The sequence below is a fragment of the Hyperolius riggenbachi genome, chromosome 9, assembly GCF_040937935.1.
Source record: "Hyperolius riggenbachi isolate aHypRig1 chromosome 9, aHypRig1.pri, whole genome shotgun sequence".
In the NCBI taxonomy this organism is placed as follows: domain Eukaryota; kingdom Metazoa; phylum Chordata; class Amphibia; order Anura; family Hyperoliidae; genus Hyperolius; species Hyperolius riggenbachi.
Window position 1 is genome coordinate 20,490,143 of NC_090654.1, and position 25,802 is coordinate 20,515,944.

General features: G+C 44.9%; 1 protein-coding gene across 1 annotated transcript in view; it reads left to right on the forward strand.

Moving 5' to 3' along the window:
- Positions 1–25,455, forward strand: part of LOC137531494 (Fc receptor-like protein 6) — a 128,935-nt gene extending 103,480 nt beyond the window's left edge. The window contains exons 6-9 of the mRNA XM_068251409.1: positions 3,166–3,297; positions 19,346–19,405; positions 23,515–23,540; positions 25,204–25,455. Of these exons, the coding sequence (XP_068107510.1) occupies positions 3,166–3,297; positions 19,346–19,405; positions 23,515–23,540; positions 25,204–25,323 (338 nt within the window). The 3' untranslated portion in view covers positions 25,324–25,455. The remainder of the gene's footprint in view (positions 1–3,165; positions 3,298–19,345; positions 19,406–23,514; positions 23,541–25,203) is intronic.
- Positions 25,456–25,802: the final 347 nt, after the last annotated feature.

The following is a 25,802-nucleotide window of genomic DNA, read 5'->3' on the forward strand; positions in this document are numbered from 1 at the left end:
ATAGCAGCTATTTGTGATATTAGATATAATACAGAAGCCATATTTCACATTTTCTGTCTGCTGTGTATTATGTTATGTGTATGTCTCTTAGAAGTCAGTTGGCTTCTGGGTATAATTGGTCACCTGGCTGAAGGAAACTGCTAATTTGATTGTCTGTATGGCAGTGTAAAGTACATTTGCATTCAGTTTCTTCTGGACACTGCGACCTCCAGCAAGGAAACAGTTAATTAGGTAATGACCCACTCTTTTGTCCTGCATCCTGGAAAGGTGCTGCATTGCTTTGAAGCCTATACATGACAAAGGCTACCTGTTGTTCTAAATATTGGACTAGATTCTAAGTGGGACAGGAAAGCCTTGAAATTTGCATGTCACAGCAAGCCCAGATGTGACAGGGGCTCTGCCAATGATGATGTCACAATTTGGGGAAATTGCATTAGTTTTGGGACTGATCTTTAAGTGCCCCGGGCAACAAATCGGCCTATAAGAGCCTGCATAGAACACTCAAACCTCGTAGTTCCCTGGAGATAGTAAAGATGCTTGGACTATCCTGGTTTCTAACCAGCGACCGCATGCTCCTCGCAAACAATGCTCTGATCTGTATGCCGGTAACGTTTTATTCCCATTTTTATTTAGTTTATGAGCAAACTGTCTTGTTGTGTGTCCTTGTATTTTTTACTTTGTTTTTGTAAATCTTTTGTATTTATTCCGTTCTGCACAGTTCCACTTTTTGGAATATTAAATATTTATTTAATAAGCTTGACTTCTGATGTACTAACAGCTTGGAGCTTGGAGCCTTGGAGAGACTGCAGTATAATTTGCGTTACAAGTTCAGTGCCCGATGGGCCTTGCTATTGTGTGATTGTATTGTGTGTGCGGTGTTCCTGTATTTTGGCCTAAGCGTGCAGCTGACCCAAATACGAAAAACACTGGACTGAGTGTAGACCACTCGACAGCAGAGTGGGAATTGTTGGAGTGTCTAGCAGCAGCTAGTGGTGGCAGTGAGAAGGGTTTTGAGGAGTGACAGCCTTGTGTTAGCTTGAAAAGAGCTGCTTCCCCTAGCGATCTGGTCCATACCCCAGTCGGGAACCGTCTCTGCAGGCTTACCATGGGGCCGGTTCCTGACATAAAGTAACTATTCATGCTTTAGAAAAACACACACTAATACCCTTAATTTAAAAATAAAATACACCCAGAGTTCAGGAACACTTTAAGGTTTTAACATTTTTTAAACTATTTTAAGTTCCTGAAAGTGATCACTAAGCTATGTGCCAATTAACTCTGTGTAATGAAAATCACAAAGAGAGGTCCATGTCTGATGAAGACCTTTTATTTTTTGACTGGAATGGATTGTTTCCTTTAATACTCATGCTAAACGCAAGATGCAGACATTCTAAGTTTCTAACAAATAACATATACCGTATTTGCTGCCGTATAAGACGCACTTTTTCTCCCCAAAAAATGGGGAGAAAAAGTCCCTGCGTCTTATACGGCAAAGGCAGGGAATCCCCAACTTGCGAACGCCCGCCGATACGAACCGCAACCCGCCGCCATTGGGGATTCCCTGCCTGTGTCCCCGCTGGGCCTGGCCTGCCCCCTGCGTGCCACATCTCTCCCTGTGTAATAATTTCTTTCCCCCTCCGGCCATGCGTGCGTCTCCCCGGGTCACCCCCTCCCCCCCGCGTGTCTCGCTATCCCCATTGTACTTATGTCCCGCAGTGTCAGCAGCAGCGGTGGAGGCTTACCAGATCCATGCCGCCGCTGCGAGGACTGCAGACACCCGGCTACTCCGTGTGTTTCCTCTACTGCGCGGCTTGTACTGATTGCGTCATCAGTAGCCGTCATCAGATGGCGGGAGGGGGAAAGAAATTATTACACGGGGAGAGATGTGGCACGCAGGGGGCAGGCCAGGCCCAGCGGGGACACACATGGGGAGAAGGACACATGGGGGAGAAGGACACATGGGGGAGATAGGACACATGGGGGAGATAGGACACATGGGGGAGGAAGGACACATAAGGAAGGAAGGACACATAAGGGAGAAGGACACATGGGGGAGGAAGGACACATGGGGGAGATAGGACACAGAAGGACATATGAGGAGAAGGGGTGGTCAGGATACATGGGGGAGAAGGGGCACACAGGACCCATAGGGAGACACCATTTGGGGGAGAACATGTACAAGACGCCTCTGGAATATGGACACACCAGGTTAATTATATATATATATATTTTATTTTTTTTCCCCTGGTTTTTGCCCTCTAAACCTGGGTGCGTCTTATATTCCGGAGCGTCTTATACGGCGCGAAATACGGGTAACTTGTAGAGCCAATGTGACTGGGCCATGAAAGTTTATCACCTTTGTTATCATGACATGGAAGTGCTCAGCAGAAGAAGCTGCATTCCAGGTGACCATTTTCTGAAACGTCTGCTATTTGGTTTGGTATATTTTGGTTCACAAAATCAGTGATGAGCAAAATTGCCAATATTCTTCTTGCATTCATTATCACAAAAATAATGTTAAATTAGATTTTTGAGTGAAAATGCCATTGAAAATAAGTTTTTTATTTAATTATTTTTTTGCTTTTTCACACATTGTCACGGTAAAAATATTATTCATTTTGTCATGGTACATTTTTTTGCTGTAAAAAGAGTGTATGTTGAGGTTTTGTTCATGATAAAAATTTTGAGTGTTTGCATTTTCTCGTAAATCACAAAAATACAAGCTATTTTCGCGAAATTGAAAATAGCATTCGTTAAAAACCTTCCTTATGGGTAGGTTTATTGTAATAAAAATATTTTTTATGGTGCTCAGTGCCATTTAAGTATTTTAGAGCCTCCAATAGGATATGAGAATTGAGGATATGCCTAAGCATCTTAGGAAGGGTAGAACATTTAGAGTTACCCTTTGGGCCCTTGAGTATAACGAATGGAGTATCATTGAAAAGAAGCATAGTTACAAACAAAATAAGGTCTTGAAATCTGTGTTCACCATCATGGAAATCATGATATAAATGTAATATTTGGGCTGCCAAATAACATAGGTGACAAAAGAGAACATCATTTCTCAAACCTTGACTCCTTAAATTTTGTGCTTTTAAAAAAGGTTAGATTTTTTTTTTGTTTTCTGAACTCTGACACTGTTTTATTAAACGATTTCCATTTCAGGTTTGAGTCCCACATTGGCTATAGTTGGGGTCTCCCTGCTCATAGTACTCCTGGCTGGTATCCTGATGTTTATATACAGAGACAAAATTGCTTCCCATTTCAAAAAACGCCCTCAAACACCACCAAATTTAGGTTTGTTATGAGAATTTACAAATAAATCAATATTTATTTATTTATTTATTATTTATTTATTTATTGTATTTATAAAGCGCCAACATATTACGCAGCTCTGATCCATAGTTATAGAGTACCCAGCCAGTTCATGGTGAACCAGAACTCCTAGTATGGGGCTACAAACTCCTAGGAGATCTGGTTCACCATAAGCTTGCTGGGCAGTGGTGGGCCAAAATTTCGCATATGCGAAATTTTGCATCAAAATTCGCAATTAGGCATCGTAATCTTAATACGAAATTTCTGAGAAAATCGTAATTAATTTCGTATGTAATAATAATATTTAATAATTTTGCGTACATTTTCACATAATTTTCACGAAGCTCGCGTAATTTCGTGTCCCGACTTTAGCAATTAATAGCAAAGCCATCATACATGCTATTGCTACCAAAATTGCTACATATGTTAAGCAGAATAGTGGGTAAAAGTCAAAGACTTTGTAGTTTATACAGAGACAAAATTGCTTCCCATTTCAAAAAACGCCCTCAAACACCACCAAATTCAGGTAATATTTCCCTACAGCTGAAGACATATCCACTGGTCTGTCTTTGTTATGAGAATATGAGAATTTACAAATAAATCAATATTTATTTATTTATTATTTATTTATTTATTGTATTTATAAAGCGCCAACATATTACGCAGCTCTGATCCATAGTTATAGAGTACCCAGCCATTTCATGGTGAACCAGAACTCCTAGAAGTGTGTATGGGGCTACAAACTCCTAGGAGATCTGGTTCACCATAAGCTAGCTGGGCAGTGGTGGGCCAAAATTTCGCATATGCGAAATTTTGCATCAAAATTCGCAATTAGGCATCGTAATCTTAATGCGAAATTTCTGAGAAAATCGTAATTAATTTTGTATGTAATAATAATATTTAATAATTTTGCGTACATTTTCACATAATTTTCACGAAGTTCGCATAATTTCGTGTCCCAACTTTAGCAATTAATAGCAAAGCCATCATACATGCTATTGCTACCAAAATTGCTACATATGTTAAGCAGAATAGTGGGTAAAAGTCAAAGACTTTGTAGTTTATACAGAGACAAAATTGCTTCCCATTTCAAAAAACGCCCTCAAACACCACCAAATTCAGGTATTATTTCCCTACAGCTGAAGACATATCCACTGGTCTGTCTTTGTTATGAGAATATGAGAATTTACAAATAAATCGATATTTATTTATTTATTATTTATTTATTGTATTTATAAAGCGCCAACATATTACGCAGCTCTGATCCATAGTTATAGAGTACCCAGCCAGTTCATGGTGAACCAGAACTCCTAGAAGTGTGTATGGGGCTACAAACTCCTAGGAGATCTGGTTCACCATAAGCTTGCTGGGCAGTGGTGGGCCAAAATTTCGCAAATGCGAAATTTTGCATCGAAATTCGCAATTAGGCATCGTAATCTTAATGCGAAATTTCTGAGAAAATCGTAATTAATTTCGTATGTAATAATAATATTTAATAATTTTGCGTACATTTTCACATAATTTTCATGAAGTTCGCATAATTTCATGCCGACTTTAGCAATTAATAGCAAAGCCATCATACATGCTATTGCTACCAAAATTGCTACATATGTTAAGCAGAATAGTGGGTAAAAGTCAAAGACTTTGTAGTTTTTGAGAAAATTGATTTTAAAAATGCAAAGAAAAATTGTTTTTAACCTGTCATTTTTCTGAGTTTAAAATCCTAGTGAAATTTGTTTTTGGCTCTGCCCACTTTTTGTAACCTTGACACACAGTCACTCAATGACCAAGTTTGTGAGCTCTAGGGTCCTTGGCATCAATAATTTGTAATTGATCAGTGAGATGAAACAAATCTGATTGGCTGTTTGTAGCTCCACCCCTTTTCTGAATTTGAACCCCAGTCACCCAATGACCAACTGTACCAGGTTTGAGGCTTGTGCCATTAACAGTGTAAGAATGGCAGCAATTTAAATATTCCCCTTGAAAATCAACAGGTAAATTTTGATTTTCTTTTTAGGCTCCACCCACTTCTGAATATTAATCCCAGTCACCCAGTGACCAAGTTTTAAGCTTTTGGGCTTCTGCCATCACAATTGTGTGAATGGAAGCAGTTTATCCAGTAAAGTAATCTGATTGGCTGTTTGTGGCTCCACCCCTTGGCTCCACCCCTTCAGTGGATTTGAACCCCAGCCACTTCATGACCGACTGTAGCTGGTTTGAGGCTTCTGCCATTATTAGTGTAAGAGTGGCAGCAGTTTCAATATTTCCCTTAAAAATCAATAGGTGAATTTTGATCGGCTGTTGTAGGTTCCACCCACTTTCCTGAATAGTAATCCCAGTCATCCATTGACCAACTGTGTCACATTTGAGAACCATGCCAATAACAGAATGGTTGAAATCAATCTAACAAATCTGATTAGCTGTTTTTGGCTCCGCCCCTTTAGTGAATTTGGACCCCAGTCACCTATCAGGTAAGAGGCCTCTGCCATTAACAGTGTAAGAATGGTAGCAATGTAAATATTCCCCTTGAAAATCAATAGGTGAAATTTTTATTGGCTGTTGTTGGCGCCACCCACATTTCTGAATATTAATCCCAGTCACCCAGTGGCCCACTGTGTCAAGTTTGGGAACCCTTGCCATTAACAGTGTAAGAATGGCTGCAGGTTATATTTTCCCCTGGAATAAAATGTAGTTGTTGGCCCCATCCACTTTTTTTAACCTTAACATACAGTCACTCAATGACCAAGTTTATGAGCTTTGGGCTTTTGGTATCAATAATTTGTATGTTCCTATTGAAATTAAACAAATCTGATTGGCTGTTTGTGGGTCTGCTCCCTTTCCGAATTTGAACCCCAGTCTCCCAGTGACTGACTGTACCAGGTTTGAAGCATCTGCTATTAACAGTGTAAGGATGGCAGCAATGTAAATATTCTGTAATAGATTGCGGAAAAGCCGCCGCGCGGACTGACAGCGAGGCGGCTGGTTCCGCATCCAGCTCGGCGGTTTGCACCGGCAGCGTGCGTCTGATGTGGCTGGGCCTGTTAGTGCACACAGATTGAGGAATACGCGCTGAGAGGCAGAACCTTTATGACAAACGAGGGGGGATCAGCTGACCAGGTTGGTCAGCTGATCTCAGAGCGAATGACTATTGGTTGATCAGCGATGGGTGGCGCCGGGGAGCGCCGCTCTATATATATATATAATTATTGCTGGTCAGTCTCAAGTTGTCTGCCTTACGTGAAAGCACTCAGACCATAGTCAGATCCCATAGTGTGTTAGAACCAGGAGGACCTGGGAATTCACACTGAGCCAGATTACTACTGTGTTACTATTGTGTTATACTTCAGACTAGTTCCAGGGTGTCGAGACCATGGACCTCACATCCAAGACTAGGGATACTGTGTTACCATTGTGTTATACCTCAGACTAGTTCCAGGTTGTTGAGACCACGGACCTCACACCCAAGACTAGGGATACTGTGTTACCATTGTATTATACTTCAGACTAGTTCCAGGGTGTCGAGACCACAGACCTCACACCCAAGACTAGAGATACTGTGTTACCATTGTGTTATACCTCAGACTAGTTCCAGGGTGTTGAGACCATGGACCTCACACCCAAGACTAGGGATACTGTGTTACCACTGTGTTATACTTCAGACTAGTTCCAGGGTGTTGAGACCACAGACCTCACACCCAAGACTAGGCATTGTTGGATATCTGTTGTGACCTATTGCATTCCTGACTATCCTCCTGCTTTCTGATTCGGTACCTACGCATATCTGATTACTCGTTGCCAACCCTGCCTGTCCCTGGTTACCGAATCAGCCTTCTGTCTCTGTACCTTATCTGCCCGTGTGTTGCCGACCTAGCCTGCTCGACCTTGCGAGCTATCCCTCTCCATTGAGAGATTAGTCTGCAGTCCTGCTTGTGACGCCCACCTTCTAGGTGTCACTTAGCCACAGGGCCTTCCTGCTATTCAGCCTGGGGCTCCACCCCTTTGGAAGTCTCAGGCTGTTGGAAGGTCCTCGCACTTCCCAGAGGGAGGTATTTCTCATACTGCCAAGGACCACCTGCTCCTCGGGTGGTCCCACTCAAAGTCATTACTGTTGCACCAAACACTCACACTATAAAGGTGTCCAGAGGTTAGTTATACTTGTATTATTTTTGATTCTGCAGATCATCAATAATCGGGTATATATCTGTATTCTTGGTGATACTGCAGATCACCAATAATCAGATTATCTCTGCGTGCTGACACCGATCATTACATATTCCCTTTGAAAATCAACAGGTGAATTTTAATTGGCTTTTGTAGGCTCCACCCACTCTCTTGAATATTCATCCCATTCGCCCAGTGACCAACTGTGCAAAGTTTGAGAACCCTGCCAGTAACAGTGTAAGAATGGCTGCAGTTTATAATAATCTAGTGAACTTTATTTTTGGCTCTGCCCACTTTTTGTAACCTTGACACACAGTCGCTCAATGACCAAGTTTGTGAGCTTTCAGGTTCCTGGCATCAAAAATGTGTGAATGGAAGCAGTTTATCCACCAAGAAAGTCTGATTGGCTGTTTGTGGCCCCAGTCACCCAATGACCGACTGTAGCAAGTTTGAAGCCTCTGCCATTAACAGTGTAAGAATAGTAGCAGTTTTAATATTTCCCTTGAAAATCAATAGGTGACTTTTGATTGGCTGTTATAGGCTCCACCCACTTTCCTGAATATTAATCTCATTCACCCATTGACCAAGTTTGCCAAGTTTGAAAACCCTGCGATTAACAGTGTAAAAATGGCTGCAGTTTACACTTTTAAAATGAATGTCTGAAATGTCATTGGCTGTTTTATGCTCCACCCACTTTCCCAGGATTTGTTACCTCGGTCACCAAGTGACCAACTGTGCCAAGTGTGGGGACTCTGGCTCAATTACTGTGAGAATGGCAGCCTTTGACATTTTTTCCATTGACATGAATGGGTGGAATCTGATTGGCTGTTTGTAGCTCCGCCCAGGTGTGCAGGGGGGCCGCGAGACCCCCAGAACATATCATCCCAGGTAGCAAGGGATCTGTATACCCAGCTTCGTTCAAATCGTTCGAGGCATTTATGCGTGATCACGGCACACACACACACACACACACACACACACACACACACACACACACACACACACACACACACACACACACACACACACACACACACACACACACACACACACACACACACACACACACACACACACACACACACACACACACACACACACACACACACACACACACACACACACACACACACGATTTTATATATAGAGTTGGGCCGAACCTCCGATTTTAGGTTCGCGAACTTCCGCGGAAGGTTCGGTTCGCGTTAAAGTTCGCGAACCGCAATAGACTTCAATGGGGATGCGAACTTTGAAAAAAAAAAATAATTATGCTGGCCACAAAAGTGATGGAAAAGATGTTTCAAGGGGTCTAACACCTGGAGGGGGGCATGGCGGAGTGGGATACATGCCAAAAGTCCCGGGGAAAAATCTGGATTTGACGCAAAGCAGCGTTTTAAGGGCAGAAATCACATTGAATGCTAAATGACAGGCCTAAAGTGCTTTCAAACATCTTGCATGTGTATACATCAATCAGGTAGTGTAATTAAGGTACTGCTTCACACTGACACACCAAACTCACCGTGTAACGCACCGCAAACAGCTGTTTGTGTAGTGACGGCCGTGCTGGACTGGTGCGCACCATGGCGAGAGTGCAGGTTTTGGTGGCTTTACAGCCCATATGGTCGCCTGGCTGATGTAGCTGAATGACAGAACAGTGACTGTCCAGCTGATCAAATTTGGTCTGACCACAATGAGGTATGCAGTGGCGGGTTCACTGAACAGGTATACAGTGGCGGGTCCACTGAACAGAACAGGTATGCAGTGGCGGGTTCACTAAACAGAACAGGTATACAGTGGCGGGTTCACAGAACAGGTATGCAGTGGCAGGTTCACTGAACACAACAGGTATGCAGTGGCGGGTTCACTGAACAGGTATACAGTGGCGGGTCCACTGAACAGAACAGGTATGCAGTGGCGGGTTCACTAAACAGAACAGGTATACAGTGGCGGGTTCACTAAACAGAACAGGTATACAGTGGCGGGTTCACAGAACAGGTATGCAGTGGCAGGTTCACTGAACACAACAGGTATGCAGTGGCGGGTTCACTGAACAGGTATACAGTGGCGGGTCTACTGAACAGAACAGGTATGCAGTGGCGGGTTCACTGAACAGGTATACAGTGGCGGGTCCACTGAACAGAACAGGTATGCAGTGGCGGGTTCACTGAACAGGTATGCAGTGGTGGGTTCACAGAACAGGTATGCAGTGGTGGGTTCACAGCACAGGTATGCAGTGGTGGGTTCAATGAACAGGTATACAGTGGCGGGTCCACTGAACAGAACAGGTATGCAGTGGCAGGTTCACTGAACAGGTATGCAGTGGTGGGTTCACAGCACAGGTATGCAGTGGTGGGTTCACAGAACAGGTATGCAGTGGTGGGTTCACAGCACAGGTATGCAGTGGTGGGTTCAATGAACAGGTATACAGTGGCGGGTCCACTGAACAGAACAGGTATGCAGTGGCAGGTTCACTGAACAGGTATACAGTGGCAGGTCCACTGAACAGAACAGGTATGCAGTGGCGGGTTCACTGAACAGGTATGCAGTGGTGGGTTCACAGCACAGGTATGCAGTGGTGGGTTCACAGAACAGGTATGCAGTGGTGGGTTCACTGCACAGGTATGCAGTGGTGGGTTCAATGAACAGGTATACAGTGGCGGGTCCACTGAACAGAACAGGTATGCAGTGACAGGTTCACTGAACAGGTATGCAGTGGTGGGTTCACAGCACAGGTATGCAGTGGTGGGTTCACTGAACAGGTATGCAGTGGTGGGTTCACAGCACAGGTATGCAGTGGTGGGTTCACAGCACAGGTATGCAGTGGTGGGTTCACAGCACAGGTATGCAGTGGTGGGTTCACAGCACAGGTATGCAGTGGTGGGTTCACAGAACAGGTATGCAGCCAGACAGGAACAAGTTAAGCCTAACTAATCTTTCCCTGAGAGACAGTCAGCAGCTCGCCCTACTCTCACTAACGCAGGCAGCACATGAGTGACCGTAATGGCCGCCGCTGCCTGCCTTATATAAGGGGGGTGGGGCTCCAGGGGCTAGTGTAGCCTAATTGGCTACACTGGGCCTGCTGACTGTGATGTAGAGGGTCAAAGTTGACCCTCCATGTGCATTATGGGGCGAACCGAACTTCCGCAAAGGTTCGCCTGCGGGACGCGAACACGAACCACTGAAGTTCGCATGGAACCGTTCGCAGGCGAACCGTTCGGCCCAACTCTATTTATATATAGATTATTGTGGCTCTGTAATATTAACAAGCTGACACATCATTGCATTCCAGCGGTTCTGGAGATGTGGCTAGCTTTCAGGGACAACAAAGAGATTATTTGCATATTTCGCAGTAATGCATCCTGGGAGACATCTCAGAACTCACTCCATCCTGAATAATTGCAAATGCCTTCTGTTTTAAGGAAGCAAACTTCTATTTTGCATAGCATTTTAGTAAGTGGTCTTTTTTGGTCCTTTGTAGGGGGCTTACACACTCCTAGGAGTTCTGGTTCCCTGTGAGCTTGCTGGTTAGTCTGTACCTCTCGGTGTTTCAAGTCCTACTCCATAGAGTCACATTAATCCATGCCATGCACTGATGAGGATCACTCAATCCGAAACAGTCTGTATGCATTTTGGATTATTGTGGCTCTGTATAGTTAACAAGATGACATCATTGTATTCCAGAGGACCTGGAGATGTGTTTATCTTACAGGGACAACAATGGATAATTTGCATATATTCAGCAGTGTTGCATTGTGGGAGACATCATATGCTCACGCCAACCTGAATTATTTCAAATTACTTTCTGTTTTAAGAAAGCAAACTTTTGTTTTACAAATATATCCATACAAAAGTTCTAATGTTTTTGTTTGTATGGAATAAATTGAAAGGCTGCCATCTTCATTGTCTAATAAACAATATCAGTTACCTGGCTTCGGTGCTGTGCGCCGCCTCTAATACTATAAATCACTGGCCTGGAATGGTGCTGTGACTCTGGTGTGACTACACTGGCTGCATGCTTGTTGCAGGTGTACGACTCAAACAAAAGCTCAGCAGGACAGCCAGGCAACCAGAATTGTTTATAAGGGAATGAATTGGCAGCCTCCGTATTTCTCTCACTTCAGGTTCACTTTAATTATCTTGGTTTCAACATCAGACACACTTCTAATATCTATATATTACTGTCTATTAGGTACGTAACTTGGTAATGTTTAGCTCAGGCTATAAAGAGAGTTAATTTATTGTATTAGATGAAAAAGGTGACGAGGGAAGCAGGAAATGTAGGTGCCTGCTGGCCGCTAGCAGCAGAAGTTTTGGCGCTGCCATAGGTCCCTGTAAAAATAGGGGCAATATTGTAAAATGTGGGACATTTGGGAGCCGGATTAGTAGCGGGTGCCAGAGCCCGGGGGTTAAGGTTAGCTGTGGGTGGGGGTTAAGGTTAGAGTGAGGATTCTGTGTCAGAATAGGGTTAGGTTTTGCTGCAGTGAAATATCAGTTACATTTTACTAATATTTTACTAACAAAAAATGCCATTGTAAATAGTAGAATATCGGTAAAATACTGAGGAGAGCTAATGTGTGAGACTAGACAAAAAGGATACCAAATTCATGGGCTGGGACAGCTAAGACAGTAAAATTCTTGAAGTAAAACAGATAAAGGCCCTGATTCACCAAACTGCAGTAAGATTTCAACCCGCAGGCAGCAAAAGGCAATTTTTCTCAGCACTAACACCAGGGAAGCACTGCCCATTAACCTAACAGCGCCACATATGATACTGGGATAACACGCCTTGCTATGGAAATAGGTTAACAGGCAGTGCTCCACTGATGTTAGCACCACTGCATCACAGCAGTTTGGTGAATCTGTGCCAAAGAGATGAATCTTATGATGGGACCGATAATCTTTTCTCCTAAGTTTTCTCACAGGAGGTATTTATTCTCCTCATCAGTAAAATACATTTCTCAGCAAAGGAAGGTATTAAAAGGTATTACTTTTACAAGACTTTGTTTTTTTCTACCTACATATATCAGCAAAGGAAGAAAATAGTCAAAGTAAGGATGACATATCTCTTGACTAGTGTTGGGCGAACTGTGTTCGCCACTGTTCGGGTTCTGCAGAACATCACCCTGTTCGGGTGATGTTCGAGTTCGGCCGAACACCTGATGGTGTTCGGCCAAACCGTTCGGCCACATGGCCGAACTTAAGAGCGCATGGCCGAACGTTCCCCGAACAATCGGCTAGCGCTGTGATTAGCCGAACGGGTCACGTGGTTCGGACCCGAACGCGCTCTGATTGGCCGAACTGTCACGTGGTTCGGGTAAATAAATACCCGAACCACGTCATATCTCCGCCATTTGTCTGTGGGTTTAGCTTTGGGTAGGCAGGCAGGGTAGTTCGCGCTCCAGCCACGCTAGCCAGGGTCCCCCTCAGTCATTGTGTGTCGCTGCTGGGAACAGTAGTACACCGCTCGCTCAGCCACACTATATAGCATTGTGTTTACTGCCACTCTGTGTACCTCGCTCAGCCACACTATATAGCATTGTGTTTACTGCCACTCTGTGTCTGCTGGGAACAGTAGTACACTGCTCGCTCAGCTACACTATATAGCATTCTGTTTACTGCCACTCTGTGTCTGCTGGGAATAGTAGTACACCGCTCACCCGCCACTGTATAGCATTGTGCTCTGTGTCGCTGCTGGGAATAGTGGTACACCGCTCACCCGCCACTGTATAGCATTGTGCACTGTGTCGCTGCTGGGAATAGTGGTACACCGCTCAGCCACACTATATAGCATTCTGTTTACTGTTCTGTGTCTGCTGGGAATAGTAGTACACCGCTCGCTCAGCCACACTATATAGCATTCTGTTTACTGCCACTCTGTGTACCTCGCTCAGCCACACTATATAGCATTCTGTTTACTGCCACTCTGTGTCTGCTGGGAATAGTAGTACACCGCGCACCCGCCACTGTATAGCATTGTGCTCTGTGTCGCTGCTGGGAATAGTGGTACACCGCTCACCCGCCACTGTATAGCATTGTGCTCTGTGTCGCTGCTGGGAATAGTGGTACACCGCTCAGCCACACTATATAGCATTCTGTTTACTGTTCTGTGTCTGCTGGGAATAGTAGTACACCGCTCGCTCAGCCACACTATATAGCATTCTGTTTACTGCCACTCTGTGTACCTCGCTCAGCCACACTATATAGCATTCTGTTTACTGCCACTCTGTGTCTGCTGGGAATAGTAGTACACCGCTCACCCGCCACTGTATAGCATTGTGCTCTGTGTCGCTGCTGGGAATAGTGGTACACCGCTCACCCGCCACTGTATAGCATTGTGCTCTGTGTCGCTGCTGGGAATAGTGGTACACCGCTCAGCCACACTATATAGCATTTTGTTTACTGTTCTGTGTCTGCTGGGAATAGTAGTACACCGCTCGCTCAGCCACACTATATAGCATTCTGTTTACTGCCACTCTGTGTCTGCTGGGAATAGTAGTACCCGCCACTGTATAGCATTGTGCTCTGTGTCGCTGCTGGGAATAATGGTACACCGCTCACCCGCCACTGTATAGCATTGTGCTCTGTGTCGCTGCTGGGAATAGTGGTACACCGCTCACCCACCACTGTATAGCATTTCTGTACTGCCACTGTACTGCTGCCAGTCAGCGTGTACTTTAAGGATAAGTGAAATGAGGAAGAAATCCGGTGAAAGAGGGAGGGGCAAGGGAAGAGGTGTTTTCCCTGACGGTTCACGTACAGGCCACAGGGGAGCACCCAAGAAAACCCACTCAATACCACCCATGTTGTCCAGGACAACAACCCTCACAAATCCAAAAGAACAGGACCAGATAATTACTTGGATGACCTCTCAAGCGTCCAGCAGTGGGTTAAGCAGCACCAGCACATCACGCACGAGGTCCGAGTCCTCAGCCAGTTACAAGGAGCCAGTGGGCACAAAGCTGACACAACCAGGAGCGACACCACGCACACAACTGCCAGATAACCAGTCCGATGAATTACCTCAGGACACAATGGGGTATTCGCAGGAGCTATTCCCAGCCCAACAAACTTCCACCTTTCAAAGGTCAATGGAGGAACACCTAGAAATGTTGTGCCCGGATTCACAACCATTAACTGTGGGAAATGCACCACGCACTGAAATACAAGGCAAGTCTGAGGAGGACTCGGAAACCCAAATCCCAGAGCAAGTTGGGCAGGAGGGGTTGCAATTGCAGGAGGTCGGCCGACAAGATCTGGAAGACGACGTTGGAGTGAGCTGCGCAGAGGTTGTTCTGGGGAGCTCTAATCCACGGCGGCGGCCCCCCACAATGACATATGACGAGTTTCAGGAGATGGAAGAGGAGGGTATGGACAATGTGGACACAGACCCAGATTTTGTTTGTGAACGAGAACATCGCCGTCGAAGCAACAGCACAGATGAGTCTGTTGAAGAACCCACTGCTGCACGAGTTCACCTTGTGCCACAAGGTAGGCGGCGCGCAATTTCAGGCACCACAAGCGTGGAAGTTCAAGTGAGAGGCAAAAGAGGTGCAAACAGAAATCGCCAGCAAGACAGGTGCTCCAAAGTCTGGGCTTTCTTTGAAGACTGCACTGAGGATGGTACTATGGCGATTTGCAAGGTGTGCAAGACCCGCCTGAGCAGGGGGAAAAGTATTAACAACCTCTCCACCACCAGCATGAGCCGCCACATGCTATCCAAACATCCCACTCTGTGGGCAAACGCGGCAGGACAGGGTACCAGCAACACTGCCTCCCTTGGGGTCACCAGACTCACCACCAGACCCGCCTCAGCAGCAGCAGTAGCCCAGCCATTGCGTGGTTCACAACATTCACAAACATCAGACGACGCTGACACTGTCACTTTCCGGAGTAGTGCTCTTGAGGTCTCCCAGTCTTCATCAAACACAACAACCAACAGCCCTTCAGTGTGCAGCCCTACGATTTAGTTGTCTGTCTCGGAGATGTTTGATCGCAAGAGGAAATTGCCAGCAAATGACCCCCGGACCGTGGCAGTAACAGCCAGCATAGCCAAGCTTCTGGCCTGCGAAATGCTGCCATATCGAGTGGTGGAGACAAACAGCTTCAAGTGCATGATGTCAGTGGCCATCCCACATTACGTGGTTCCCAGCCGCTACCACTTTGCGCGCTCTGCAGTGCCTGAGTTGCATGAGCACGTGGTCAGCAAAATAACCCGAAGCTTGAAGAATGCCATTGCCTGCAAGGTTCACCTCACCACTGACACCTGGACGAGTGCGTTCGGCCAGGGTCGATACATCTCCCTTACCGCGCACTGGGTGAACCTTGTGGAGCCTGGCAGCGATTCCTCACCTGCTACGGCGTGGGTGTTGCCCACGCCGCAAACAGCTGCACCGCCGTCCCTCCCACTGGATAACAACAGCAGCACCTACCTCTCTGACTCCTTCTCCTCCAATGCATCTCAAAGCTGTACCTCATCCGGAAACGCTAACCCAGCAGCAGTAGGATCGTGGAAGCAGTGCAGCACAGCTGTTGGCATGCGTCAGCAAGCGTTGCTGAAGCTGATCTGCCTTGGGGATAAGCAGCACACAGGGGAGGAAATTTGGAGGGGAATAAAGTAACAGACGGATTTGTGGCTGGCACCGCTGGACCTGAAACCGGGCATGGTTGTGTGTGATAATGGGAGTAATCTCATTTGCGCTTTAAGGTTGGCTAAGCTGACACACATCCCTTGCCTGGCGCACGTGATGAACCTAGTAGTTCAGCGGTTCCTGAGGACATACCCAGGCGTGGCCGATCTTCTGTTGAAGGTGCGACGAGTGGCCAAACATTGCAGAAATTCCAGTACTGCTTCGGGGGCACTCGCCAAGATGCAGGAGCGCTTCAATCTCCCCCACCATCGCTTGCTGTGTGATGTCCCTACGCGCTGGAATTCTACGCTGCACATGCTAGCCCGCTTTTGCGAGCAGAAGAGTGCAGTGGTCCAGTACATGACGGCACAGTACCGAGGCGCATCCGGACAGCTGCCAAGCTTCTGTGGATCCGATTGGGCCAACATGTTGGACCTCTGCCAACTCCTCCAAAATTTTGAGCAATCCACGTTGCTTGTGAGCAGTGACAACTCTTCAGTCAGCATTACCATACCACTGCTGTGTTTACTGAAGAGGTCAATATTGAAAATCAAGGAAACAGCTGTCATGATGCAACTGGGGGAATCTGAAGGAGAAAACGATCAGCGTGATGGTACCAACATCAGGCCATCCGCATCAGGAAACGCTGGCCCCAGCAGCTATGACGAAGAAGAGGAGGAGGAACAGCTGGAGTTGGAGCAGGAATTTCATGCCACCACTGACGAGGACCAGAGCGGTGCACGTTGGACTTCCACAATTCAGCGCGAATGGTCAGCAGAAGCAGACCAGGAAGAAGGTGACGACTATGATGCATCACAACAACTATCACAACGCTCACAAGAGGATGATGAGGATTCTGGCAGGACTCTGGCACACATGGCTCAATTCATGCTAGACTGCATTGAACGCGACCCACGCATTGTGCGCATTCTGGACAACACCAATTACTGGGTTTATACCCTTCTGGATCCACGGTACAAACACAATGTTCCAAAACTGCTTGAAGAAAGAGTCAGACAGGTCAAAATGGAAGAATACCAGCAGGCCCTTGTGGAGACTTTAGAGAGGAGATTGACATCCTCCCCCTCCTCTAGTCAGTTGTACGCCGACAGACTGACTTCCGCAAACCCAGGACGACCAGGAGGGCAGCAAACAACACAAGCCGCAGCTAGTGCCCAAAAGGGAATGGTATCGGCAGTGTCCTTGGAGTGGGAAAATTTTATGACACCCATGCAGCAGCAGCCCACAGAACAGCAAGCGTGCAGATCCACCTCCAACACCGATCGCCTGGAGAAGATGGTCAAGGACTACATGTCAGATGGCGTAGCTGTGTTGAACAATCCATCTGCACCCTTCAACTATTGGGTATCGAAGCTAGACACCTGGCACGAACTGGCAATGTACGCAATAGAGGTGCTGGCTTGCCCGGCAGCCAGCGTTATGTCGGGAACGCTGTTTCAGTGCTGCCGGAGGCATCGTCACAGATCGGCGTATCCGCCTCTCCACAGAAAATGCAGACCGTCTGACTCAAATAAAAATGAATCAATCCTGGATTGGAAACGACTACGCAACACTCCTGGACCCCAACCAAGTAACATGAACAATGACCATCTGTGATGGGTTAGCGTTTCCGGTCCCTGTTTATTGAACCTCTCATCTTTATTACATTTATGACTGCATGGCGGCAAAAAGCATTGCTATATCCGCACGCTATTTGTCCTCATGCAAGGCCTGGGATGTTGTGTCTCAAAAAGCGTGGCCTTCTCCTCCTGCGGCTCCTCCTGTTCCCTCACGTGTGCTGCTGCTGCTGCTGCTGGGTTAGCGTTTCCGGTCCCTGTTTATTGAACCTCTCATCTTTATTACATTTATGACTGCATGGCGGCAAAAAGCATTGCTATATCCGCACGCTATTTGTCCTCATGCAAGGCCTGGGATGTTGTGTCTCAAAAAGTGTGGCCTTCTCCTCCTGCGGCTCCTCCTGTTCCCTCACGTGTGCTGCTGCTGCTGCTGCTGGGTTAGCGTTTCCGGTCCCTGTTTATTGAACCTCTCATCTTTATTACATTTATGACTGCATGGCGGCAAAAAGCATTGCTATAGCCGCACGCTATTTGTCCTCATGCAAGGCCTGGGATGCTGTGTCTCAAAAAGCGTGGCCTTCTCCTCCTGCGCCTCCTCCTGTTCCATCACGTGTTCTGCTGCTACTGCTGCTGGGTTAGCGTTACCAGTCCCTGTTTATTGAACCTCTCATCTTTATTACATTTATGACTGCATGGCGGCAAAAAGCATTGCTATATCCGCACGCTATTTGTCCTCATGCAAGGCCTGGGATGTTGTGTCTCAAAAAGCGTGGCCTTCTCCTCCTGCGCCTCCTCCTGTTCCATCACGTGTTCTGCTGCTTGTGCTGGGTTAGCGTTACCGGTCCCTTTTCCTGGAACCTCTTCTCTGTATTACATTTATGACTGCATGGCGACAAAAAGCATGTTACCTGTGCAAAGAAACATGACATTTTCCACATTTAAAAGACAGTTTTTCCTTTGAAACTTTACAATCAATTTTCTCAAAAACTATAAGCTCTTTTTCAAATATTTTTTTTCCTCTTGTACCCACTCCCAAGGTGCACATACCCTGCAAATTTGGGGTATGTAGCATGTAAGGAAGCTTTACAAAGCACGAAAGTTCGGGTCCCCATTGACTTCCATTATGTTCAGAGTTCGGCGCGAACACCCGAACATCGCGGCGATGTTCGGCGAACGTTCGCGAACCCGAACATCTAGGTGTTCGCCCAACACTACTCTTGACATACCTACTTTTTAGCATTATTTTTATTATTTTAGGAGCTGAGAACTTATTTTTAGATAAGAATATGTAAAGCAAACCTGAAGCAAAAATAAACTTATGATATAATGAATTGTATGTGTGGTGCAGCTAAAAAATAGAACATTAGTAATAGTAACTAACAAAAGTCTCATATTGTTTTCCAGTACAGGAAGAGTTAAGAAACTTCAGTTGTTATCTCTATGCAAAAGAGCTTATCTGAGCTATTCACCCATTGGTTCGAATGCAGTCCTGATTTCTGAAACATATAAACAACAAAGAAACAGCGCTGATTACGGCAATTAAATCCTTGTGATATACTGTCTATTGTGCTAGTGCTTTAAAAAGTGGTAGTGCTGTGGCGGGAACCACTCGCTAATCGCTCAAGTGCGAAAGGGCCCTGACTGTTTTTATTCTTTGCCTTTCAGTGTCGTGTCCAATGATTGATAATATCTGCTACGCCACCATCAATATCAAGAAAATAGAAGGTTGGTGTTATGTTTTTGCTTTGTAGCGCTGAGCATTAGTGATGATTATGGCCGGCGCTACCATAGAGGCAAAGGGGGCATTTGCCCCGGGGCCCGACCTCTGCTGAGGCCCCCGCAGCACCGACCCTGCTACATTTTGCCTGATCCCCCTGCTCGCACTGCTTCCTGGGGCCCTGAAAGTATAACAGCAGCCATAACTACCTATTAGTCCCGGCAGGGGAGCGGACGGGCAGCGGCTGCATGCTGATGACCCGGGTCATAGAGTGGGAGGGAGACCGCATGTCTCAGAGTGAAGCCACTGCCCATCCTCTCTCCCACTGGGACTAATAGGTAATTATTGTTGTTATTATACTTGCAGGGCCCCAAAAAGCACAGGGGCAATGGCTGGCTGACGGGCGGGAGGGGGCAACGCTACGGTTTGCCAGAGGGCCCCTTAAACCGGCCCTAGTGATGATTGTAACCTGCTGAGCATGAAATCTCCCATATATTTTCGCAGCTGCAGCCATATGTAATTCAGATGTAATTCAGATTTAGAAATTCAATTGATTTTGTGTAATCCATTCATAATTTCATGAAATTTTTGCATAATGTTGTGCTGACTAGCGGTTAATAGCAAAGGGAACAAACAAAAAAAATCTAAATTTTTGAGAAAATAGATTTAAAAAATGCAAAGAAAACTGTAAACTTAGAAACATTTTCCAATTTTCCTTTGCTTTTTTTAAAATCAATTTTCTCAAAAACTACAAGATCCTTTTGAGTTTTCTTTTTTTTTTTACTTACTACTATTCCCCTTACCATACATAGAAATTTTGCTGGCGGTGGCATGTATGGGGGCTTTTCTATTACCGCTAAAGTCGGCATGAAATTACGTGAGTTAGAATAACGCTATTAGTAACAACTCAGTACTATGAACAGCCTCATAAAATTGTTTGGGCACTTAGGCAGTGCGTTGACCTGTAGAATTATTCTGCAACACAACTGAGCACTCTGAAGTAGGCCTCAGGATGCTCACTTTTATGGTAATTTTCCTGTTTTCAACAGTTTTCAGAAAGACTTCCTATATATCTACAGTATATGTTCCTATATATTGGTATTTGCTCCCACTGGGGCGTAGTTCGGCTTGTTTATTACAGTTACCTTTTAATCTGGTTTGCAATCAGTGTTACGATCAATATTAGGGTTTATATTATGATCAATATAATGATCAATTATTTTACACCTAGCTAAAGGCCAATATTATGGCTCAGAGTTTAGATAGATTTTAGCTCTTAAAGGGAACCAGAGGTAAAGTAAAGAAATGATTCTATACATACCTGGGGATTCCTCCAGCTCCATACGCACTAATTGATCCCACCCCGCCGTCCACCGCTGCCCGCATCTATGAGAACCGGCTCCCATCACTGACGTCATTGGAGCCGGGCTACGCTGGAGTAGTGCGCCCTCTACATATCTCTCCAGCGGCTGCTGCAGAGATACGCAAAGAGCGCACTTCTGCTACACTAGACTGGCTCCGACTGACGGAAGAGCGGGGAGCCGGTTCTCATATATGCGGGCATTGGTGGATGGCGGCGTGGGATCAATCAGCGCGTATGGGGCTGAAGGAAGCCCCAGGTATGTATAAAAGCTTTTCTTTACTTTAGCTCTGGTTCTCTTTAATAACGATTGTAATATTGATCGAAACTATTTAAATCCACTTCAATTTATGATTGGACGTTTTATGGATCAAATAGGGCAAAAACAAATTGTCTAGCGTGTGGTCAGCTCCATGACCAGCACCACACTCTGCATAGATGTAATTAACATAGTAGTGCCGCTCTAGAGGAGTATCATGGTTGCAATACTTCAAAGCAGCGGCTGGCATTTAAGGGAACGGGTGTTGCTATGTAAGCAATGCGCGTAACTAAAGGTGGCCACACACGATACAATAAAATGATCCGATTTTACAGCAATTCGATGAAAACGATCGTATCTCTCGAAAAAATCGAAAGCTTCTTTTTCATTCGACTGAAAAATACGATCGGAATTCCCGTTTTTTTCGATTTAAATCGATCCGGAATGCCAGATATTTCTATTCAATTTCTCTAAAGATTGTATGGTGTGTGTTGGATTGTAAGTTTATTAATATACACACCCTAGCAATTTTCTCAGAGTTTCCAATCATTTTTATCATAATTGGGGAAAAATTGAACATAGGTGTGTGGTACATTGGTCATATTTTTTAATTTGTTACAATCAGTCAGAAAAATTGATTGCAATTCTTAAATTGAACAGATATTTAAAAAATGGTATGGTGTGTGGCCACCTTAAGGAAGGCATGCTACAGGCAAGAGCGAGTGTAGCGTGCAGCCTTGGATTTAGAGTGCAATTCTGTCATGGAGCTTGTGCTGCTATAGCTCCACAGCTTCATTAATCAGCCCATTTATATAGAACTAGCTGATGGCTCAGCATTGCCCGGGTATGTAATTGGCTGGTGTTGGCTCCGCCCACTTTTTCTAACCCTAGCACACAATTACTCAATTGCTCAATGACCTAGTTTGCAAGCTTTGTGGTGTTTAGCATCAGTAAATTGTATTGAACTGAAACAAATCTGATTGGCTGTGGCTCCGCCCCCTTTTTTGAATTGAAACCCCAGTCACCACAGAATCCTACCATTAACAGTGTAAGAATTGCTGCAGTTTACGTTTTTCCAGTGAAATTTGTATTTGTCTCCGCCCACTGATGGTCCAGTGTTGCCCGGGTATGTATTTGTCTGGTGTTGGCTACAACCACTTTTTCTAACCCTAACACACAATTACTCAATGACCAAGTGTGTGAGCTTTGCGGTCTTTGGCATCAATAATTTGCATTGAAATGAAACAAATCTGATTGGCTGTTGTGGCCCCACCCCTTTTCCGGATTTTAAGCCCAGTCACCCAATGACCAACTGTACCAGGTTTGAGGCTTGTGCCATTAAGAGTGCAAGAATGGCAGCAATTAAATATTTCCCTTGAAAAATCAATAGGTGAATTTTGATTGGCTTTTGTAGGCTCCACCTACTTTTCTGATTTTTAATCCCAGTCACCCAGTGGCCAATTGTGCAAAGTTTGAGAACCCTGCCATTAACAGTGCAAGAATTACTACTGTTTACATTGCCCCAGTAAAATTTGTATTTGTCTCCGCCCACTATTTGGTTATGGGAATAAAAAGTATCCTATATGTTATTCCAGGTAATGTACTATGTGGGTGCCAAATTTCATTCAAATCCAATCAGCCATTATTGCGTTATTGAGTAACAAACATCCAAACATCCGAACTTTACCATTTATAATATTAGTAGGATTAGGCAGCAAAGGGGAACAGCACGTAGAGAGCAAGGAGAAGCTGGTGGAAACTGGTGGATTACATACTGTATATCAGGGCTTTTCAACCTGTGGTACGCGTACCACCAGTGGTACTTTGCTGTTGGCCAGGTGGTACACACCAGGTTTGTCTGCCACTTGTCATCATCCCATCTTGCCTCCACAAAGTTCAGCTCCCCTCGTTCGCTCCCCTACGGCATACTTCAGACCTCAGATCAGTGGTGAAGAGACAGCCAGGCAATCGGTGCACAGTGACAGTGACAGTCGGGTTACTGCTGATCTGAGGTCTGAAGTATTTTGCAGGGCAGCACAGCGAGGACCTCCGGGGGCTAAAGAGGCTTCCACCTTCCTCCACAGTAGAGGGGATCCAGCAAAAGGACATCTCCTTGTCAGCATACCAGCATATGCCGTAGCAGCTCTGCGCTTTGATTTTGGTGGAAACAGCCGAGCCTGATCGGGTCCGCTCTACTGCGCAGGCCCACGGCTGGTACTTCTAAATGTTCAGGTGATAAAAGTGGTACAATTAGTGAAAAGATTGAAAAGCCCTGCTGTTTATGATATATTTGAGCTAGAGTACAGACATTGTTGTACAAATGTGTCAGGGGAGCACAACTACAAATAGATCGCCACTAAAGCAGTTTTGGACTCATGACGTTATAGATATTTCTGCTTACACTTTATTCATGTACAATTTTCACTCAGATTGCCAGAATTTACTGAATATGTAAGAGTTGGTGATAAATATTTGCCTTTCTCATTCTCCTTTTCCAGGCTCCTCAGTTTCACCCAAACACGATGTAAGTACATGTGACAGTGATGCCCGGGCAAAACTGTTTATGACACAAAGCAACTTTAAAAAGTAATGGCAGTCTTACTAGAAAAGTGGTCAGTGGCGTTGCAATAGAGATGATATGTTTGTTTCCCTCTTTCCATAACTAAGCAGGCATGTGCCCTCTTAAAGAGTAACTGTCAGGCTGCAGAAGCTAATTTAAATCTCTATTCTTCTGTGTTAAACAGTTTAGAAGGAAGCCCAAAAGCAATTAGTGAAGATAAAAATCTCAGTTACCTTTGATGTGTGCTTATCAGCAAGTCTGTTATTCTTAAGAAGACGCAAGCCGCATACAATACTGCAAAGCATTCTGGGGCTCTCCCCTCGGCTGCTAATGAGACGTTACAGCAGCTTGTAATCGCGTAGCACTGATAAATCTCGGGCAGACTACACTGCAGGAGTCAGCTATTGTTCCTAGCCACATGGCTCATTAATATTCACTGCACACTGTGTTATTTAGTACAAGCTTATCTGTGATCAGGAAGCAGGCAGGACATGACCACACATTTGACAGAAAAACATGGAGCCTGCCATGAGCTGTCAGGAGCATCTATCTCTGCATATACTATATACAAATTCTGTGAAATCCAAACGTGGACAGTGAAATGCATATGTAATGTAAGTACAGCCAATCTTTAGCTACTGATATATGTGTTTATTTTCTCTGAGACCTTATACCTAACAGCTCCTCTTTAAATATATCTTAGTAGGCGTTTGATGAGTGGGGCACCCCTCAAAATAAATACTAGAGGCAGGGAAAAGTGAAGCCAACACTGTATGGGCCACTGATAGCAGATGTGCTATAGCAATCTATTCTTTAAATTAAGGGTCGATTCGCACAAGCACTAAATGACGGGCCTTGATGTTCGTTCAAGCACTATCCATTCAAGTAAATAAACAGCACCTGCACGAGCATTTACCAAATTCCAATCCAAACTTTACCTGTCATTCCATGCGATCCTGAAAGCAAATGCTGCTACCAGTATTGTAAAGCGTCACATTTCCATGTCCCCTTGCGGTGGATAAAAACAATGCACACTGGAAGCCGCCAAATGCTTTTCTGGATGCTTACAGTGAAGCTTTCGAGCGAGATGCAGGGTGGCTGGTTCAGACGCCCGTCTGAACTGGCCCATATACTTTTACTACCTGTGTTTGAACATAAAAATATTGGTCACATGATCTATGTTCGATGTTCTTCAGTTGCAAACTTGGACCTGTGTGGATGGAGCCTCCATCGTTTGTGACGTTACAGATCAGTGCAAGTATCAGAGTTTAGGTGTGGCTGAGCTGCCTGGGCACGCCCCAATAATGTATATAGCAATCTATCACTATTGGGTGATAATTTGTGCTGCATTTTGAAAGCCATTTTAGTTTTGAAGGCCATTTAGTTAGCAACAGTAAATCATTAACCTATGGCAATAGGAAAAATGACAGATTTCAGCAGAGATACACAATTCCCTATTTTAACTGCTGCACACCCCACTACAATAATAAAAAAAGGTGAAAGTTGTGAAAATGGCACAGGACAGTGCTAAGCTAGTCAGCACAAACCCTGCTCTTTGCTTTGTGCTTTTCATTTTGACTTTCATGGGGCTTTACTGATTCACTATCTCCATTTATAATTTCCCCAGGATGAACATGCTGTGCTGTATGCTGTGATTACAAATTCTGGAACTACATCGGATTCCCAAGCGACCCCCGAGACACATGATGACACTGCTGATGTCTACCAGAATATAAAAGCTCATTAGGATGGTTCTTTTCAATAACTAAAAAGAACAATATCTTGGGACTAAGTAGAATGTTCCTTCCTTTAAGTTTCTACTTATTTGCAAAAGTAATAAAAACTGTCCTAGAGTTGATTGCAAGGTTAAATTGTAACAATGCCCAGAACCAAAAGTCTTGTGTGCTGATTCCTTCCATTAACCGGTTCAGCCTACAGGTGTTTTCACCTCAAGGACGGAAGCAATTTTCCCCTGTCAGCGCTCTTCCCATTCATTCGCCAATAACTTTATCACTACTCATCACACATAAATGATCTGTATCTTGTTTTTTTGCAACAAACTAAGCTTTCTGTGGGTGATACTTGTTTTCAGTAATTACTTTATTTTCTATGTATTTTCTATGCAACGCCCCCCCCCCCCCCCCCCCCCCCAAAAAAAGAAGAAAAAAATACACTATTTATCCAATTCCATCCCCTATAGTTTTAAGATAAGCAATGCTACTGTAA